At 47.7% G+C, this 14,206-nt stretch overlaps 1 protein-coding gene across 1 annotated transcript in view; it reads right to left on the bottom strand.

Moving 5' to 3' along the window:
• Positions 1-2,155: 2,155 nt before the first annotated feature.
• The window catches only part of JAG1 (jagged canonical Notch ligand 1), a 63,984-nt gene continuing 51,933 nt past the window's right edge, over positions 2,156-14,206 (bottom strand). The window contains exons 21-26 of the mRNA XM_081313428.1: positions 13,800-13,913; positions 12,823-12,932; positions 12,491-12,727; positions 7,875-8,006; positions 7,152-7,302; positions 2,156-4,989 (exon numbers count right to left, since the gene is read on the bottom strand). Of these exons, the coding sequence (XP_081169554.1) occupies positions 4,532-4,989; positions 7,152-7,302; positions 7,875-8,006; positions 12,491-12,727; positions 12,823-12,932; positions 13,800-13,913 (1,202 nt within the window). The 3' untranslated portion in view covers positions 2,156-4,531. The remainder of the gene's footprint in view (positions 4,990-7,151; positions 7,303-7,874; positions 8,007-12,490; positions 12,728-12,822; positions 12,933-13,799; positions 13,914-14,206) is intronic.

Raw genomic sequence — 14,206 nt, 5'->3', positions numbered from 1 at the left:
CAGCAACTAAGAGAGATAGCAGTAACCCAGTTGAGCTGCATTGCAACTGGGACCTCTTCCAATGAAATATGACACATATAACCTTAAGCTGCTGTTTCTGGTCTTAACTGCTGCATCTTCCTTATTTCCTTACATTCAGAATGCAAGCGGGCCCACTCCCGCTAGGAAGTCCATCAAGGAGATACTGCATCATCTCAAGGCAAGGAGAAAGTGCTGTTCCTTCCTTATCCACAAATATTTCGCCACATTCTTATCCTGAGGACTTCCCTGGTAAGACACCATCAAAATATTGTATTGCACACCAAGCCTGTTCTTTAAAGGACTGCAGCGCATGGTAAAAAAAACCCAACAACACCACAAAGTTCTATCACAAAAAGGTAAAGTGCAAAAAGTTGCTGGAAGTATTGAACCCAAGGAACTTTATCCACCACCCTCCCCCTTCCAAAGGCTCAGGGTTGAAAAATTTCCCATTCTTAGTGGGTCTTCATGATGATTAATTGCAGTGAATGTGATCTGGTAGTTTGTGCTCCAAACTACAAACAACAGGGGAGATCCATCATACTGTCTCCAATGTCTTTCCAAAGGTTAAATTCATTCTGCTCTAATGTGCTGCTCCCTCCAAAGTGGTGGGCCTTCTGCTTAAAGAATTCAAATTCCCGTTGTCCCAGCATGTCTGGAGGACAATGGATTGGGAAAATATAGGCCGAATGGTCAGAGTGCTTTCTCCTCCATGGCATGTCTACCAACCATCAATACCCATTTTGATGGAGAAAAATATACGCCGGATGCCTGTAATGTTCCTGTTTTTGCTCAGGGAATCCATTTGAAGTGTCAGGGGAGCAAGAGATGTCCAATCATGCAAAAGCACAAGTCTCCAGCAGGGATGAGCTACTAGTAGAAGACCTCTTCCACCTTGTAGAAGACCCCTTCCACAGGTAGGAGACCTCGTCCACCAAGCTTTCACTTTGCATGAGTGAAATAGGGTGGAATGCAACTGGCAGGATCAAAAACCATTTGTTCAATATTCACTGAAAAGACCTTCGTAGAAAGGTTTCACAATTAAATCATGATCTCTCAGCTTTCCACTAGCTGGCACTCTTCAGGTGCGTTACCTGGGAATCCTGGGAATTTTAACTCCAGCATATATATATGGGAAGCGCCAGGTTGGAGAAGACTGATGTCTTGACTGATTTTTATCAAAACCTAATCCTGTAATGCTAAGAAGTAAAGATAATGGTGGTTGGTTTAGGTACATAGTAGCAAGCAATAATCAGGAAATACCGAGTTCAAAGGGTTTGCTCATGGGGAAATTGAAATTGCTCTTGCCCAAGTTGTTTTGCAACACAGGACTGGCTTCTTGTTTATCTCACAAACAGGCGTTCAACATGGCTTCAGGCGTTCAACATGGCTTAACTTTGTTGGAGGAGGTTAAACGAGCTCTCATCAGCTTTTAGTAACCACAGCCGGTCTTGTTTGACATATCAGCCAGGGAAACCAGCCATCTTCTCTTTGTACTCCAATAGAAATCAGTATCTTAAAAGACTGCTTTATTAGCTCCTCCCCTGCCAGCCCCTTTCTTCCCCTGAAGGTAAACTAGAGTTCCACCTCCACAAAGGCTGGAGATGCAAGCCCAGTGCAATGGAAAGGCTGTCTTAAGTCACAAAAAGCTTTAGTAAATAGGAACAAAAATATCTTCTTATTGAATCATTAAAAGGGAAAATGTCAAGACTCATTAAGCCAAATGGGTCCAGTCACAGTTCAGATATCTTGTCTGCCTCACCATGAGCTCCATGATGGAAGAAATCTCCGAATCATCAAGTTGAAAGGAGTTCAACATTAGGAAAATATGGCCATTCTGAAGGTCTTGGGTCTTCAGTCCAAGACTGATGGTAGTAGCAGTCAGGGAACACACAGAAGAAACTTGGAAAGTTCCATGTTGAGAAAAACAGACATTTAATACGTTCCAGGGGTGTAGTCTTGCTGGCTTGAGTTGAACTATTCCATAATCAACCAGATTAACACACATAAAATGCTGAAACGTGGTATAAGGCAGCTGGCATAAATCCACTTATTGGAAATACTGACTGGATTCACAAATCACATTAAATTATAATTCACTTAATCATGATTTAATAAATGATAATTTGCTAGGTTCACATAACACGTAAAAGCAAACACACCATATTATGGCTTCATATGCTGTCTGAACCCTGCCAAATCTCATGTGTGAGTTGAACCATCATGAAACTCACCAACGAAGAGAACACCATCGTGCAGCCTTACAATTTATTGTTCAGCTCTGTGAGATTGGAGGACAATCCTTCCTAACTGATTGAACTTTAATTATGCTAAATTACAATTTCCAGATAGGACTGTAGTGAAATGACCACTCCCCATTCCCACAACAGTGGCAGTGGGTGCACATGACCAATTGAATCCCCCGTTTCTTCCAAGCAAAGGAAACTGGGATCTAGTGCAATTATATGTATCTAGTGAAGACATAGTTGGGTTGTGTATCTGTGGGAACACAAATTCCATCTTGGCTTACTGATGGCTCTTAAATGGAGTAGAAGGTTCTACTGTTGTAGGTAGCATCAACCTGGGGCAATTTTTGAATTGTATTTCAACACAGAGGTGGCATTGAGCTGAGAAACGGTCTTGATGCTAACGCTATGAAAAATATCTTTGCCAGACACTGAAGTCAGCAGCTCAGTGAAGCTCACTTTTTCAGAGTTTTATAGAAAAAAAAATTTAATAAATATTTTTCAAGGTTTATTGCCAGGAATAACACATCAAAAGATGTATTTTCATGTTCATGTAACACTAATATTATCATACAAGTTATCTCCGTGATCCAAGTGGTCAATGTTTGAATCCCTTTTTTTAAAAAAAAAAAAAATTGATCATCCAACTTTTGTAATAGCACTTTGAATTCCCTATTTCTTTTTAAGGCGGGCAGTGGAACCTGTGGGCAAATCTACACAGTGATCTTACTGGACATTCTACTGTTCCAAGTATCCAACAACTAGCTTATTAGAATACTTTCTACATACAGTAGATTACAAAGAAAAGAAATCAAATCTACAGGTGGTTCAGTTTTATACTATTTTTGGTGTGTGTGCGGGGGAGAAAATCAAGAATTTACAAAATAAGATTTTGGTGCTTCCAACGTCACACACTAATTCAATATTTTTTTTAATTACATGCAACCACTCACAACTCTCACATTTCATCTATAGAGGTTATAGCTCCTTTGTGTTCCCTTAAGCTGCTCTGAAGCATATGATCTGCCTCCCATCCTTTCCTTCCCTCCCACCCCATCTTTAAAGCAGCCAGAAAAAAAAAGAGAGAGAAAAATCTAGATCTAACTGCCTTGGCTGGTATTTTACAAAAAATAAAATAAAATATATGAATGTGGTACTGTGGAAGGTGTTTCCAAAGGAATAAAAGAGACACATTTGACATCATACAAAAAAGTCAGCATCGAAGGCTAGAAATCTCTTCCTATTGTTAAAAATTAAAAATAAGACAAAACAAAACTCAAAACATTTAAATTTTGGCATGTAGGCAACATGTAACAACGGGGTGGGGTGGTGGGGTGGGGGAGTAAAAAAGTAAAGAAGCCATAAGCATACAATGCTATGAAAAACCTTCAGCTCTAAACACATACATATAAATAAAAAAAGGAATGATATTTAAGGCTCTTGATTATTAAGTTAATAAATCAAATATACACAGTGATTAATAAAAAAAGAATTATTTACATAACTATACAAACTTCTACTTTTGACACATTTTCCTCTCAATTCTTCATTATTTTTTTTTAACCAGCAACTGCTGACATGAATCTTCTTGGTCCCTCCCCTTCCCCCAAACAAAACAAAACAAAACAAAAATACAATAAAAAAATAAATAATAAACTTTTTTTTTTGATAGTTGCTGTGGTTCTCAGCTGCAAAGGCACTTTCAAATACAGAACTAGTTGTATGTCACCATAAAACCAATATACAAAAGAACTCTAATTCAATAAATAAATAAAACACATTTGTCTTCTAAGACTACAGACTGAGAGAGAGAGAGAGAGAGAGAGAGAGAGAGAGAGAGAGAGAGAGAGAGAGAGAGAGAGAGAGAGAGAGAGAGAGAGAGAGAGAGAGATCAAAACAAAACAAACAGATCCACCAATATGCATATATTTCTTTCCCGCTATAGGGAAAAAAAAAAGCAAAATAAATTCCTAGTGATTCCTCATGAAACCTTTCTGGGATGCATTGGCTGTGGCTGAATTGACACAGGGGCATTTTTTTTTTACTAGTTTTGCATAGATGTGAAATGCAGCACTTGGTAATCCAGCCAACCACAGCAACTATCACTGCCAGTGTAAGCCAGCTTGTCAAAACTTAAATTAACACAGGGATATTAAGCAAATAATAGCCTTAGACTCAAAATATTACACAACCGTCTTAAGAACTACAAGCTCCGAGTTGCCTTCGATTGACAGGTAAAGGCCCTGCACGGCAGCACCTGCTGTCTGCTATACAATATATTCCATTCGATTTAAACTTTGTGCGCTCTCCAAGTCCCGGTTGTCTTGTTTGTTTGTCCAATTTGGGTGTTTGGTAGGAGTGCCGTTGGGTGGCTTTTCATCTCTGTCTACTAACGTGTAGGTTGCCTGCTTGGCAAATCGGGTTTTCTGCTGGTGCTTGTCCATGTCATCTTCTTCCACCTCTGAATTGTGTGTCCTTATTTTGGCAATTTTGGAGTTCTTGTTCTCGTAGTCTTTGATCGGCACAGCATTGGCCCCGTGTTTCTCTATGGGGTTCTTGATCTGGTTCAGCTGCTCCCGCACGTTGTTGGTGGTATTGTCTTCCGAAGCGGTGTGCGTATGGGTGCTCTGCTTTCGCCGCTTCCTGATGCACCAATAGAAAGCGGTGACCAGGCAACAGATCCAAGCCACAGTTAAAATGGAGCTCAGTAATGGGACCAAGAAATCTGGAAGGCAATTGGGGCTCACCATTAGTACTTCAAGAAGTGGGGCTGCTTCTTCCTTGAATGACAGACCTCATGCCCACCTTCCCCGATCTGGTCCTTCGTAATGTCCAATTTCAATTTTGACCCTGGTGCCTGGGGAATTTGGTGGCTGAATTCCAACATACTGGGGTGGGGGGGGGGTTGGCATCATGGTAGAAAAAGTTTTCCCACGCTAATGAATTCTTTACCTAACTTGTTTAACTTTAAAAATTATTTGTAAAAGATGCAGGCTAGGATGTTACCCACGTTTTTAAATACAAAAGCTGTGATCAAAAGCAATGCTTCCCTTTTTCTTTATATCCGAGTTAGGATTCTGCCATGGAAGTTCCGAAGGGCTGACCTAACTAGAATTGGCTCACAGGATTTGGGTCCAGGCTGTCTCATTTAGAGAAAACCTACAAAAATCAATGGAATCCAGACTAATTACGTCTAACATATCTCACAGATTTATAAAGGTGTGACTTAAGTATTACTAAGCCTGCATGTAATCCTTGACATCGGATATTGATCTTCCTAATTAAGGGTTATTAACATAGCCTAATTAACTTTCTAAGAACAGCTATGTTTTCCTTTTTTTTTTATAATGCTAGTTCAACCATGGGTTGAGGTCATTCATATATGGTATAAGGCTTGGTTACTTAAACTGCCTATCATCTACAACATTTGCCTGGCTGATATGATCCTGTAAGGCTGACAGGCTCAGGGTTCCTTCGATTAAACAGTGTCTTCTCTCAGGACTCTGACCTGCCCTCTAGAACTAGGTCTCCACCCCCCAAGATCTAGCTGGCCCCCCGCTCTGCTGTCTTGGCTCTTCACTCAGGCCTTCAGTGAGAGGAGGATCTTCCCTTCATTGCCCTTATCTTCCTTTTCATTGTTCATGTTATAATTTGATCGTTGTGAGCCACCCAAAATCACGTTGCACACAAATTTAATTATTATTATTATTATTATTATTATTATTATTATTTATTAATTATTATTATTATTATTATTAATTATTATTATTCAATTCCCCCCCCTCCCATTAAAGACCAATATCTTACTCATTCAATAACAGGGCATTTGCAGAAACTGAAGAATGGGACAACGTTTATTTTATTATTTATTTATTTATTTATTTATTTATTTATTTATTTATTTATTTATATTTATTTATTTATTTATTTATTTAATTTGTATACCGCCCTTCTCCCGAAGGACTCAGGGCGGTGAACAGGGCCATACATAATAAAAACAAGATACAAAAATTAAAAATTATTAAAAAGTAATTAATTAATTAATTAATGTTGAGTTAAGTTTCAGTATCTGAGCCCAAGAGGAGTTTATATCTATGGTCCTCATAGGGCTAGTTCAGGGGTAGGCAACCTCGGCTCTTTTATGACTCATGGACTTCAACTCCCAGAATTCCTGAGTCAGCTATGCTGACTCAGGAATTCTGGGAGTTGAAGTCCATGAGTCATAAAAGAGCCGAGGTTGCCTACCCCTGGGCTAGTTCAACTTTGAGCTCTGCCTAAGAACAACTTTTATTGGCTCAAGCCACAGGGGTTTCCTCTCCTGTCAGCTAGAAACAGGGGCACCCACAAAGGGAAATAAAGCAAAACCAAAGCGTCAGCTGTTATTGTGCAATCACTGTCAAGAGCTGGGGAAATCAGGAAATTCAGGCAGTTCCCATGAGTATAAAGACTGACTGCAAGCTTAAGCTCTCGAGAGGTCAAGGGAAATTAGAGGAGTTAAGAGGGGAATTCAAGGCAGGCTGGACTTAGATCTCTTGTGTAAGCGCAGGGACTCATGACTGATGATGCGTTTGCCCCTCCATCCGGCTCAGCCTGGTCATCTCCTACAATCAAAGCCTCACCCTCTTTTATATGCCGTGCATGTAAAAGGGAGTGAGGCACTGGTTGTATGGCTGGCAGCTTGCCTTTTCTGACCCCCCCCCCAGATGCCCCCCGGATACAAACCGAACAAGATAATCTCAAGCTGTGTATTAGAAAAATTACATTTGGAAACACTTTTATCTTACCACCAGCAAAGGCACCCCTTCTAAAGCAGATTTAAGAGAGACTGTCTTGTCTTCTTAAGTTTCAAGAAAAAAAATAATCCTTCCACCTCTCGAAACGGTTTACCTGTTTTGCTCTTAACTGGCCGCCTCTGGACTCGGACTTCTGCAACAGCTGCAATAAGCGTGCTATTCCCATCCCGTTTGCTGACCAGGTCGATAATTTTATCAGTTATTTCCTTTACTGGATTATTTTCCTCCTGGATATCTTCGGCAGACTGAAGGGAGAACAGTACAACTATATTTTAAGGAAGGCAGAGTTTAAAAATCAGCTGCTACTTGAAATAAGACAAAGGGCTTTGAGAACAGTATGGAAGCAAGGGTAACCCAATACGGGAAGCTTTAGCCTGAATCAATATGGTACAGGCATGGATCCTGCAAGTTCAGCAAAAAAAACCCCAAGACTATTAATTACATGCAATCAAAGTCTCCCTCCTACTTTTCAAAACCATTCAACAAATCCAAACGCATTGCAGAATTTACAAAAATGCCCACTGTGTTTCTGTCATTAACTCAGATTACAACATCCCATTATCAAGCTTCCAAGGTGGCTAACACAAACTCGCTGTTGCATAAAGAAATTGATCCTAGAAAACAAGAAACAAGGGGGGGGGGAGCCAGAGAGCCTGATTTTTCCCCCCCTCCTGTTGGAATTAATACCACCCAATGCAGTGGAAACGGCAAGAGGAAGCACTCCTTTTGTCTTATTCTCTCCCCCTCCAGAGAGGCTGGGAGACTATCTCCTCCAGATGTTTCAAAAGCCAAGCCAAACTTACAATTATGGACTTACAATTGCCACATGAATTTCATTGCTTGCCAAATGCGAGGGCTCACAGGTGATATAGAGAGCATATTCAACGGAGACATTCCTCAAGATATTCAGATTCCGCAGCTCACTGCAGATATGCTCAGTTGTCAGACCCTAATTTTGGGGGGGTGGGGGGGCGGCGGCGAGGGAAGAGAGAAACAGCATAGGCAAGAAAGCATGAGTTCCTGGACAGCAGAGGATCTATAAAGATCATGAATCATTAATTGTATCCAGCTATTGTTATACAAGACTCCTTGTCTCTTATGTTAGAACTGGAGCTGTATATCTTGCATTTGCTATTTAGCAAAGAGGGCCAATTATAAAACGATCAACCTGAGCTTGCAAAAGTAAACTCAATACAAGAGACACACTTAGGGTAGCTCCCCAGTGAGCAGAACCTGCACAAGGAGTGCACTTGCAATTATACTCCTAGAGGGTTTTTCCAACAAAAAAAATGTAATAAGTGAAATGGCTTTGAGGCACTTTGCTGACTTTGGCAATAAGGAATCCAAATTAAGTCACTGCTGACCGAAGCTTCTTGCTCAGCCCCGCAGGAGTCATCTCTGCCTAGATTTTGTCAAAGGGTTGATGTAAAGATAGGATGAGAAAGTCCCACGGAGGACACTCAGGGCAGCGAGGGAGAAACCTGAAGAACCACTTTGTGCAGAAGGATCTTTTTTGTTTTGTTTACCGTATATACTTGAGTATAAGCCGAATTTTTCAGCCCACTTTTTGGGCTGAAAAATTCCACTTCGGCTTATACTCCAGTCAACAAAAAAACTTACCGAGGACTTGTGCGCGGCCGAGGCTTTGGTGCTTCCGGGATCGCCCGCACCTCTCCCAAGCCACCGCCGTCCGAGACCTGCCGAAGTTTGGGGAGGTTTGGGGAGGTGCGCGCGCACCTCCCCAAACTCCGCGCCTTGCCTGCCTGCTTCTTTCCGCAGCGGAAAGAAGCAGGCAGGCAGGGCGCGGAGGAACGGAGACTTGCCGACGTTTGGGGAGGTTTGGGCGCCTCCCCAAACCTCGGCAGGTCTCCGTTCCTCCGCGCAGACCTGCCGACGTTTGGGGAGGTTTGGGCGCCTCCCCAAACCTCGGCAGGTCTCCGTTCCTCCTGCCGACCTTTGGGGAGGTTTGGGCGCCTCCCCAAACCTCCCCAAACCTCGGCAGGTCTCCGTTCCTCCTGCCGACCTTTGGGGAGGTTTGGGCGCCTCCCCAAACCTCCCCAAACCTCGGCAGGTCTCCGTTCCTCCTGCCGACCTTTGGGGAGGTTTGGGCGCCTCCCCAAACGTCCCCAAACCTCGGCAGGTCTCCGTTCCTGTTTGGGGAGGTTTGGGCGCCTCCCCAAACCTCCCCAAACCTCGGCAGGTCTCCGTTCCTCCGCGCAGACCTGCCGACCTTTGGGGAGGTTTGGGCGCCTCCCCAAACGTCCCCAAACCTCGGCAGGTCTCCGTTCCTGTTTGGGGAGGTTTGGGCGCCTCCCCAAACCTCCCCAAACCTCGGCAGGTCTCCGTTCCTCCGCGCAGACCTGCCGACGTTTGGGGAGGTTTGGGCGCCTCCCCAAACCTCCCCAAACCTCGGCAGGTCTCCGTTCTTGCTGCCGACCTTTGGGGAGGTTTGGGCGCCTCCCCAAACCTCCCCAAACCTCGGCAGCTCTCCGTTCCTCCGCGCAGACCTGCCGACCTTTGGGGAGGTTTGGGCGCCTCCCCAAACGTCCCCAAACCTCGGCAGGTCTCCGTTCCTGTTTGGGGAGGTTTGGGCGCCTCCCCAAACCTCCCCAAACCTCGGCAGGTCTCCGTTCCTCCGCGCAGACCTGCCGACCTTTGGGGAGGTTTGGGCGCCTCCCCAAACGTCCCCAAACCTCGGCAGGTCTCCGTTCCTCCGCGCAGACCTGCCGACCTTTGGGGAGGTTTGGGCGCCTCCCCAAACGTCCCCAAACCTCGGCAGGTCTCCGTTCCTGTTTGGGGAGGTTTGGGCGCCTCCCCAAACCTCCCCAAACCTCGGCAGGTCTCCGTTCCTCCGCGCAGACCTGCCGACCTTTTGGGGAGGTTTGGGCGCCTCCCCAAACGTCCCCAAACCTCGGCAGGTCTCCGTTCCTGTTTGGGGAGGTTTGGGCGCCTCCCCAAACCTCCCCAAACCTCGGCAGGTCTCCGTTCCTCCGCGCAGACCTGCCGACCTTTGGGGAGGTTTGGGCGCCTCCCCAAACGTCCCCAAACCTCGGCAGGTCTCCGTTCCTGTTTGGGGAGGTTTGGGCGCCTCCCCAAACCTCCCCAAACCTCGGCAGGTCTCCGTTCCTCCGCGCAGACCTGCCGACCTTTGGGGAGGTTTGGGCGCCTCCCCAAACGTCCCCAAACCTCGGCAGGTCTCCGTTCCTGTTTGGGGAGGTTTGGGCGCCTCCCCAAACCTCCCCAAACCTCGGCAGGTCTCCGTTCCTCCGCGCAGACCTGCCGACCTTTGGGGAGGTTTGGGCGCCTCCCCAAACGTCCCCAAACCTCGGCAGGTCTCCGTTCCTGTTTGGGGAGGTTTGGGCGCCTCCCCAAACCTCCCCAAACCTCGGCAGGTCTCCGTTCCTCCGCGCAGACCTGCCGACCTTTGGGGAGGTTTGGGCGCCTCCCCAAACGTCCCCAAACCTCGGCAGGTCTCCGTTCCTGTTTGGGGAGGTTTGGGCGCCTCCCCAAACCTCCCCAAACCTCGGCAGGTCTCCGTTCCTCCGCGCAGACCTGCCGACCTTTGGGGAGGTTTGGGCGCCTCCCCAAACGTCCCCAAACCTCGGCAGGTCTCCGTTCCTGTTTGGGGAGGTTTGGGCGCCTCCCCAAACGTCCCCAAACCTCGGCAGGTCTCCGTTCCTCCGCGCAGACCTGCCGACCTTTGGGGAGGTTTGGGCGCCTCCCCAAACCTCCCCAAACCTCGGCAGGTCTCCGTTCTTCCTGCCGACCTTTGGGGAGGTTTGGGCGCCTCCCCAAACCTCCCCAAACGTCGGCAGGTCTGCGCGGAGGAACGGAGACCTGCCGAGGTTTGGGGACGTTTGGGGAGGCGCCCAAACCTCCCCAAACAGGAACGGAGACCTGCCGAGGTTTGGGGAGGTTTGGGGAGGCGCCCAAACCTCCCCAAACAGGAACGGAGACCTGGGGAGGTTTGGGGAGGCGCCCAAACCTCCCCAAAGGTCGGCAGGTCTGCGCGGAGGAACGGAGACCTGCCGAGGTTTGGGGAGGTTTGGGGAGGCGCCCAAACCTCCCCAAACAGGAACGGAGACCTGCCGAGGTTTGGGGAGGTTTGGGGAGGCGCCCAAACCTCCCCAAACGTCGGCAGGTCTGCGCGGAGGAACGGAGACCTGCCGAGGTTTGGGGAGGTTTGGGGAGGCGCCCAAACCTCCCCAAACAGGAACGGAGACCTGCCGAGGTTTGGGGACGTTTGGGGAGGCGCCCAAACCTCCCCAAAGGTCGGCAGGTCTGCGCGGAGGAACGGAGACCTGCCGAGGTTTGGGGAGGTTTGGGGAGGCGCCCAAACCTCCCCAAACAGGAACGGAGACCTGCCGAGGTTTGGGGACGTTTGGGGAGGCGCCCAAACCTCCCCAAAGGTCGGCAGGTCTGCGCGGAGGAACGGAGACCTGCCGAGGTTTGGGGAGGTTTGGGGAGGCGCCCAAACCTCCCCAAACAGGAACGGAGACCTGCCGAGGTTTGGGGACGTTTGGGGAGGCGCCCAAACCTCCCCAAAGGTCGGCAGGTCTGCGCGGAGGAACGGAGACCTGCCGAGGTTTGGGGACGTTTGGGGAGGCGCCCAAACCTCCCCAAAGGTCGGCAGGTCTGCGCGGAGGAACGGAGACCTGCCGAGGTTTGGGGACGTTTGGGGAGGCGCCCAAACCTCCCCAAACAGGAACGGAGACCTGCCGAGGTTTGGGGAGGTTTGGGGAGGCGCCCAAACCTCCCCAAAGGTCGGCAGGTCTGCGCGGAGGAACGGAGACCTGCCGAGGTTTGGGGAGGTTTGGGGAGGCGCCCAAACCTCCCCAAACAGGAACGGAGACCTGCCGAGGTTTGGGGAGGTTTGGGGAGGCGCCCAAACCTCCCCAAACGTCGGCAGGTCTGCGCGGAGGAACGGAGACCTGCCGAGGTTTGGGGAGGTTTGGGGAGGCGCCCAAACCTCCCCAAACAGGAACGGAGACCTGCCGAGGTTTGGGGACGTTTGGGGAGGCGCCCAAACCTCCCCAAAGGTCGGCAGGTCTGCGCGGAGGAACGGAGACCTGCCGAGGTTTGGGGAGGTTTGGGGAGGCGCCCAAACCTCCCCAAAGGTCGGCAGGAGGAACGGAGACCTGCCGACGAGCCTTGGCCACACAGGGTATTCCTGTGTATTCAGGCTTGCAAAATGGCGGATCGAGCCTCTGCTGGCGGCAGAGGCTTGCAGAACGGCGGATCGGCTTATACTCGAGTCAATAACTTTTTCCAGTTTTGGGGGGTGAAATTGGGGGTCTCGGCTTATACTCGAGTCGGCTTATACTCAAGTATATACGGTAATTGGTTCTCTCAGATCGCAGACGAGACAGAGCGGCTGCTGCAAAGGAGGAGGAATTTTTTTCTTGGGTCCTTCCCTGGAATGGGCTCACTTACCGGAGTCATCATCTCTTTGTTAAAGGTGAAGGTAATGTTAGCACAATGTTCTTGATAGTAAGAATCCGAACTGCAGGTCATTTTCACTGGCTGTTGATTTGACGGCCAGCATTCGCCTGCGTTGTCACAGGGTGGGACAAAGCAGTGGTCAGCTTTAACAGGATGACAGGTGTGGCCCGTGGGACATTCACTCTGGCCCTTGGCATTTACCACACAAGGCTTTGGACCGCACCAGACCTAAAGATAACCGAACACTTAATGGTTAAGTGGCCCTCTGAAACAGGGGGGAAAAGTAAAGAAGCATGCCGGTGCAGAGATCTAGGATATGTTACCTTAGAACAGGAGACTTTTCCATTCACACACTGACAGCTGTTGCATTCGTCATCCCACTTTGAACCGTCTGGAATAATATGCCCACTGGCAACACAGGGTCTTCCTGAAACTAAGACGAAAGCATTTTTAAGGGATTCATCTTCAAGACCACTGATTCAGAATGAGACTTCAGATGAAATACACAGGGGGAAAGGAAGGAAGATAAGAAAATCATCTAGACATCCTTAAAGGTAAAGGTAAAGGTTCCCCCGCACATGTGTGCTAGTCGTTTCCGACTCTAGGGGCTGGTGCTCATCTCCGTTTCAAAGCCAAAGAGCCAGCGCTTGTCCGAGGACATCTCTGTGGTCATGTGGCCGGCATGACTAGACACCAAAGGCGCACGGAACGCTGTTACCTTCCCACCGTAGTGGTCCCTATTTTTCTACTTGCATTTTTATGTGCTTTCGAACTGCTAGGTTGGCAGAAGCTGGGACGAGTAACAGGCGCTCACTCTGCTACGCGGCACCCGGGATTCGACCCGCCAAACTGCCGACCTTCTGATCGACAAGCTCAGCGTCCTAACCCACTGAGCCACCGCGTCCCCAACACAGATGAGAAGACTTGTCTAGGAGCTGTGGTGGCGCAAGTGGTTAGAATGCAGCACTGCAGGCAAATTCTACCCACAGCCAGCAGTTCGATCCTGACCGGCTCAAGGTTGACTCAGCCTTTCATCCTTCCGAGGTCGGTAAAAAAATGAGGGCCCAGATTGTTGGGGTGGGGCAGGAATATGCTGACTATGTAAACCACTTAGCGAGGGCTCTACGGCACTATGAAGCGGTATATAAATCTTAGTGCTGCTGCTATTCAGCCTAATAATTGATCGAAAAGGAGGAAGATGGCTTTTAAAAACATAAAGGGCACCCCAGCTCCTAATTTAGACAATGCATTTTGCTGCAGCTAAATAGAACAATGCAATTTAAATCAAGACATGGAATACCTTCTTGACATCTGGGACCACCACGGCCAGGTGGACAAATGCAGCGATATCCATTGATTTCATCTATACAGGTTGCTCCAAAAGCACAAGGTGAAGACTGACATTCATTGATATCTGGAGGGGAAGGGAGGAAGATGAGGAATCCATGTAATTCATTGGTTTGGACACTTTAGCAGAACCAACAATAGCCTTAATCAACCTGTAAAGTTTGATCGCTTTTGTTATGGAAGGTTTTATTACAGGCCATCCCCAACTTACAAGCACAACTGAGCCTGGATTTATGGCCATAATTTGTTGCATTTATAAGCTGAGGCATAGAGTGAGTAGAAGTAATTTTTCACAGCGGTTGTTAAGTGAACACCACGGTCGTTAAGCCAGCGGTCATTCAGCGAACCCATTCATTGGAA

This window comes from Vipera berus (assembly GCF_964194415.1).
Source record: "Vipera berus genome assembly, chromosome: 1".
Lineage (NCBI taxonomy): Eukaryota > Metazoa > Chordata > Lepidosauria > Squamata > Viperidae > Vipera > Vipera berus.
The sequence above is the reverse complement of the archived record's forward strand: the minus strand, read 5'-3'. Positions and strand labels throughout refer to the sequence as shown.